The 7,069-nt window shown below is 39.0% G+C and overlaps 2 protein-coding genes and 1 long non-coding RNA gene across 3 annotated transcripts in view; all 3 read left to right on the top strand.

Annotated features, from left to right (window-relative positions):
• Positions 1-550, top strand: part of LOC138044719 (venom prothrombin activator omicarin-C non-catalytic subunit-like) — a 28,910-nt gene extending 28,360 nt beyond the window's left edge. Inside the window, exons 4-5 of the mRNA XM_068891154.1 lie at positions 42-174; positions 393-550. Of these exons, the coding sequence (XP_068747255.1) occupies positions 42-174; positions 393-550 (291 nt within the window). The remainder of the gene's footprint in view (positions 1-41; positions 175-392) is intronic.
• The window catches only part of LOC138046083 (uncharacterized), a 169,565-nt gene that overhangs the window by 161,223 nt on the left and 1,273 nt on the right, over positions 1-7,069 (top strand). The window lies entirely within an intron of this gene.
• LOC138045509 (uncharacterized) lies at positions 592-6,618 on the top strand. Its single transcript, XR_011131598.1, has 3 exons — positions 592-719; positions 1,824-1,946; positions 6,493-6,618. It is a non-coding gene; the product is annotated as an uncharacterized lncRNA (long non-coding RNA).

Genomic DNA, 7,069 nt, shown 5'->3' with positions numbered 1-7,069 from the left:
TTTAACGATTTATTGAGTAATTGATTGATTGATTGATTTAGATATTTACTAGACAAGGCGGCTCCAATTACATTGACCAGAAAACGTTGCCAGTAACAGTATTTGCAAGATATATTCGGTTTCATCCAATTTCTCAACTTTCTTGGAATGTCCTGAGAGTGGAGGTTTATGAAGGTACATATCACTAGTTCATTTCTTTAAATATATACTTTACTTTGCAAATAGTTTGTATTTGTTTTAAGAACGTTTTAATACCTCTTTTAACGCAAATCAATTTTTGTTACAATTGAAAAGCTTACAACATTCGATGCGTTAGAACTTTTGACTGACGACAGAAAAGTTTTTTTAAGCACACTACGCGATATCTTGCATATCTTGTATATCTTATACAGAGATTGACAAATGTGCCTCGAATATACACAATTACCATGTTCACGCTGTTTGTCACAACTCTGTTGGATCGTTTGAGTGTATATGCAATCCAGGATACACGGGGGATGGAAAAGATTGTTCAGATGAGAGCAAAGTATCGCTAGTTAGCGCTAGTTAGATAGACTACCGCCTTTTAATATTCCCTTGTTCGCCTTCTTTTTCAGATATTGACGATTGCTTAACCAATGCATCCGATTGTGATCGACATGCCACCTGTGTTAACACAGTTGGATCCTTCAGCTGTTTATGTAATCATGGTTTTTCAGGCAATGGGACGTCCTGTTCAGGTTATATTTTATGGGTAATTTACCTTTTAACCTAACAAAAATGAAGGATCTGCACATTGGGTGCAGGGATGGCGCAGTGGTGAGAGCACTCGCCTCCCACCAATGTGGCCCGGGTTCGATTCCCAGATCCGGGGTTATATGTGGGTGGAGTTTGTTGGTTCTCTACTCTGCACCGAGAGGTTTGACTTGACTTGATTTGTGTTAATTGTTAATTTCAGTTTAAAGTGTCCCCAATTAGCGCTCCAGCGCTAGAACGACTAGACACTTTCTTTTTTTTTTTTTTTTTTTTTTTTTTTGTGTGGAAGACATATTGTAATTGTATTTGAAAGACTTTTAGAGAAGACGAGACTTAAGTTTGGAAGACCTAACTGTCATCGTAAGAGTGAATTTCACTTTGAATATTAAGGTAATATACAATTTTTTAAACAATAGATTTACATTGAATACAAGTCATTAAACTACATTTCAAAGAAATAATTACCCTTATTCTATTTTTGGTGCAAATATCGACAAATGTATTTCGAATACTTGCAGTTTTCATCCATTGGCCAGTTGTTCTAACTCTATTGGGTACTTTGATTACACCTGCAATTCTAGATCTTCGGGAAATGGGGCGATTGTTGTAGTAATCCATTCATCTAAATAGAGAATCATATTGAGGCATTTTATCTCGATGTCCTCCCGTTGCGGATATTGACGAGTGCTTTACAAAAGCCCACAATTGCGATGAAAATGCCACTTGCATCAATACTGATGGATCTTTTCACTGTTCATGCAATCAAGGTTTCTCAAGCAACGGCACTTCCTGGTCAGGTGACATGCTTATTGCTTTGAATGTCACACCACCGCTTTAGATACTTAATTAACAAATAGGTTCCATGATGCCGTGCGTCTGTTTAGTAATAGATTACAGATGTGATATGAAAAAACAAATATTGACACACGAGGCGATAACCGAGTGTGTCACTAATGTTCTTACCACATTTTGACGTCTTCTGTGATCTGTTACTGAAAAGACACACGGCAACATGGAATCTATTTGGTTGAAATTGTTGTAGTAATCTATTCATTACGGCATTTTATCTTGATGTCCTCCTGTTACAGATATTGACGAGTGCTTTACGAATGCCCAGAATTGTGATGAAAACGCCACTTGCACCAATACAGAAGGATCCTTTTATTGTTCATGCAATCAAGGTTTCCGAGGCAACGGCACTTCCTGTTCAGGTGACATACTACGAACTACGAACGTTACACAGCCACTTAAGATATCTGAACGTTATATATATGATAATATCAAATACCTTTATTCTGATCTGACTGACTGACTGACTCACCGACTCACTCACTGATGATCGAGGAATCGATCGGCCAATCAATGGTTAATACGATGATCGTGGGTTCCACAGCAGTCTAACCACAGGCGCCCCAATATCACAAGGCGAGTTTGCAACGCATTAAGAGAGTTCAATAGTGAAAAGAGTTAGAGAAAGTGTTTTTCTTCCAATAATTTTTCCTACCCCAAATATGTTGTTTACTTCTGTTTTGTGTCGCCTCATAAGCGGTCATTGATCTAGTGAAAGAAGTACTCGTTCATACCCTCTTAAGGTTGCACCGCGCATCTCATACTGCGCATAACATTGCAACTCGGAGATGGCAGCGTTTCACCCCGGCCATCTGAAGAGGCAATAAAGGCCGCTTTTTGCTGTTAAAGAGCTTTTAAGAGCAATCATAATAACTCTTCTCGGTTAAGAAGGTGTTGTTTTGGAACTCGCCCCAGTCCTTTTGCGGAAAATGATCATTTTGAAGCCCAAATTACCCCTTTGCCATGCATTATCAAAGTGTTGCGAAGAAACGAGCACGGTGACCCTCCATTTTTAATGGCTCTATTTAACCGTAATAGGTACACGGAAAACATATTTTAAGGAGAAAAAAAGTTGGATAGTAGAAGTTGTAGTATTTACATATAAATGACGTGAAACTGCATTTGGAGCCAGACACTGAGTGCAAGGTGATGACTGTAGCGGTCCAATTTGCTTACATTTCTTTGCAAGATTGAGCAATTTGAAATCACTTTACTTAAACATTATAGCCCGGACAAACAAATAAGTTCAAGTTTTCAGTAATACTCAATAGCTTTTGCTACATGACAACAATTTTTCCGGTTGACCTAGTTTCGAACGCGTATCGCGTAATTCGGTAAAAACACTTAGAATAAAGGGCATACAGCCCGAGAACAAGCACGGTGACCCCATCTTTTTATTACATTTTTAAAATGTCCTGTGTATGAATGTCAATTGTGCCAACTTTGAAAAAAATCTAGATAGTACGTCATTTTCAAGGGAATTACCTTAAGCGAAGCGAAGGTTGCATACTCGTCACCTCCGGAGCCTAACATCACTCTACAATTTCATCTTTCTTCACAAGCGAAAGTCCTCAATCCCCGATAATATTTTCATTTCTTTATAGCCCAACGATATTCACTCCACATACATATTATTTAGTGCTCGTAACAGTCGCGAAGAACAAGAAAATCTGAGAAACGTTCAGCTCTTTAGCAATCTTTTCATCCATGAATGAAGGTGAGCGCCTACCAAAGGCATTACGCGAGTCAATAATTTCGAATGAACCAATCAGAGCAGCAGATTTGGCTCCCATAATGTCTTTGCTTTTGAATCGAAACAAAACAGAAGTGAACAACATATTTAAGGTAAGGAAAGTTTATTGCAAGAAGAAGACAATTATTTCAACTTAACTTAGCTTTTAATAACTCTTTTCACTATTGAACTTTCTTAATGCATTGCAAAATTACCTTTTGAACTTGGAGCGCCTGTGGTCTAACCAAAAGCACGATTTAGAAAACAGTCCTAAGAAAATACGCCCGCTGATTGGTTAAAAATAGAGATTACTTCATGGAAAGCGCGCGCGTACGGGATTTTCACACGAGTTGGTGAAGTATCTGAAATCGAACGAGTGAGCGCAGCGAACGAGTGAGATTTCTGATACAAAACCAACGAAACAAACAACATACTTGCTCTTAGAGGCGAAAACCTTTTTCTATTTCATTGCGTGCGTGAAGACAAGAAACTCGATCGTGTTAAATGACCATGTACTTCAGGTAAATACAGCTCACTTTGATCTCGGCTCGACGGGCGATAGATTGCTGTCGAAGTTCATTACTCGTCGCTTTTAAGATTCCACCGCCTGTATATCCAATTGACTTACCATTATTGAGCTTCATAAGGGTATATTTTGTTCAAAGATCCACTAAAACGCCATTCGCGTTACATGACTTTCGACGCCATTGCCGGTTAAGTTAATCGTTCTCCTGTGTCCACCAGAGAAATCTACGCATTTCCCACTACCCTCTCGATCCTAAGAAAATACGCGCAGAAGGCTCTATGCACAAAGCCACCACTTAGCAGGGGAGTGACAGGCAAGACTTTTACCGACACGGAAAAAAATAAACTAGACCCTCCGTGAGGGTACACTGGGTTGCCTGTGGTACGTGCACCGTTCCAGACAATTTTTTTCAAGTTGGGGGGTCATTAAGAAGTCATACCAGAAGAGGCCCTTTGGCTCACAGGTCCTCACACGTTTGTACGACGAAACAGATCTGTCCTTGCGTAATATGTAGCTCTAACAGTGCACGATATTGTTTTGGTATTGTCTATCATTGTAGTGCCATGGTAGAAGTCTTGGGTAAATAGTCTGAGAAGACATGTGGTTACTAGCAAAGTACTGAACCCAGAAAGATTGAAGAAAATAAATGGGAAGTGAGAAACATTGGCTTCTGGGCTGACATGTTGATAAACTTCTTTTCACCACAAGTTTAAGCGTGCCCTCTGAGCATCTGACAGCTTTGTAATACCGAAGTTCACTGAAGTTATCCCTGTTCGGCGGGGTTAGTGTTTGGATGGGAGACCAAAATAATATACCCCTCATAAAACAGAAGCATCGGACCGAAAATACTATTAACGCTAACAAATGCGAACTCAGCAAGGTACAGATTTTGTTAGCTTGCTTTATGAAAAAACAAATATTGATGCAAAAGTAAACAAAAATTGATACACAGTTTTTAGAAAGAGCAGAAGGAAGTTTCCAGGACGATCGCTCGAGAATAACATATTTACAACATGAAAACAACATTTATTTTGAGCCGTGAATATAGAATATAAAAAGTTACGATCAGCGACAAACATTTTGGGGGATTTTTGCAACGTTCAGTTTTGTTATTGTACGTTTTGGCTGCACAAATAAATCGCAAAATCGAAAGTGACATCGCCGGAATTCAGCGGGCGCCGTGATGAAGTTACCGCGGCATGAATACTGGCCAAACAGTGAAGCATCTGTGTCAAATGATGGCAAGATACCGGGTTTTTGTAAGTTTCTCTTTCTGTCAAGTGTTATAAAGTTTGACAATGAAATGAGCGAAGTCAAAACAAAGATCACAATCGCCCAACTATTGTTTATGCAAAGTCAAAATTTACTCTCCAAGACGCGTACGACGTTATTTATTCTAACCAGGTAATTCCATCATTTTGGAAATAGCAGCTACTTTATTATTCATCTGCGTCACAATTTTTCACTGATTTTGGGGCTCATTTTGTTGAAACTCAAGCACGCTTCCAACAGGCCTGTGAACCCTTCCTACTTACAGAGCAATACTAAAAAAACTTCTCCCATATCACATTTCAACCTTAAGCTCGAAAATTCAATACACAACATGATATTATAATTCACAAAGGCAGAAAATACCACAGAATCCTTTTCCAGCGAAAAAATTATTGAAACAAACAACATATTTGCTCTTAGAGGCGAAAACCTCTTCCTATTTTATTGCGTGCGTGAAGACAAGAAACTCGATCGTGTTAAATTACCATGTACTTCAGGTAAATACAGCTCACTTTGATTTCGGCTCGACGGGCGATAGATTGTTGTCGAAGTCCATTATTAGTCGCTTTTAAGATTCCACCGCCTGTATATCCAATTGAACTGCCATTCATGAGATACACAAGGGTATATTTTGTACAAAGATTCACTAAAACGCCATTCGCGTTACATGACTTTCGACGCCATAGCCGGTTAAGTTAATCTTTCTACTGTGTCCATCAGAGAAATCTACGCATTTCCCACTACCCTCTCGATCCTAAGAAAATACGCGCAGAAGGCTCTATGTACAAGGCCACGACTTAGCAGGGGAGTGACAGGCCAGACTTTTACCGACACGGAAAATAACAAAAAAACCCACGAAATTAAACACAGAGTCCGACTGGGTTTGCCATAGGCAACCCAGTAAAAAACGACGAAATAAACGCAGATTCCTACTGGGTTTGCAATACTTGCAACCCAGTAAAGAGACCAACGAAATGAAACCCAGATTCCGACTGGGTTTGGCAACCCAGTAATGAGGAAAACAGTATTGCACATTGCCTACCACATGGCACTGATATCATTTGTGAAGGATTTTGTTCCTGTCTATGATTCTGCTCGGTGGATGTGGATGGTAGTGTTTTTAAGGATTAGGTGGCATTTGGGAAATAAATAGCCTTCTTATCCTGTTTGAAATAGGAATAGTGTTTGTGGATATAATGTGACGGATTTTGGGTTCGCGAGTCCTATTACGTACTTGTGCCAATTTCCTGGCTATTACGGCTATTACGAGGTCATTATTACAGTTACCTAGCTACCATGCATTTGTTTTACTATGAGTGCTTTGTAGACTGTTTTCTAAGGATGCTTTGTTTACTTGTGTTGACTTAATTTTGCACAGATATCGATGAATGTAACAGTCCTAAAAGAAACGAGTGTGACCCCAATGCAGCTTGTATCAACGCTGAAGGAGCGTATACCGGCAGATGTCGTGATGGATATACAGGAGAGGGACAAAATGGCACAGGTAATCATTACCATTTTGTAAGTTAGATAAGTAAGTTAACATTTGAAATCAGAAACAGGGATGGCGCAGTGGTCAGAGCACTCGCCTCACCAATATGGCCAGGGATCGATTCCTAGACTCCGTGTCATATGTGGGTTTATTTGTTGGTTCTCTTCTCAGCTTCAGGAACTTTATCTCCGAGTACTCCGTCTTTCCCCTCTCCTCAAACACCAACCTATCATCTGATATGTGTTAATTTGATTGTATTTCTGTAAAGCCGTTCCCAATTAATGGCGCATCACTAAATGCACTTCTCAAGAAATATGGCAAATAAAGATGTTATTATTTTAAAATAATAATAATAATAATAATAATAATAATAATAATTAATTGTAATGATTAAGAGTAATATTAAACATTGTTTATTTTTGAAAGCGTAATAAAGATGATGAGGATAATAACAATAATAATA

The sequence above is a fragment of the Montipora capricornis genome, chromosome 4, assembly GCF_036669925.1.
Source record: "Montipora capricornis isolate CH-2021 chromosome 4, ASM3666992v2, whole genome shotgun sequence".
Taxonomy (NCBI): Eukaryota; Metazoa; Cnidaria; class Anthozoa; order Scleractinia; family Acroporidae; genus Montipora; species Montipora capricornis.
This window is presented reverse-complemented; position numbering and strand designations above follow the sequence as displayed.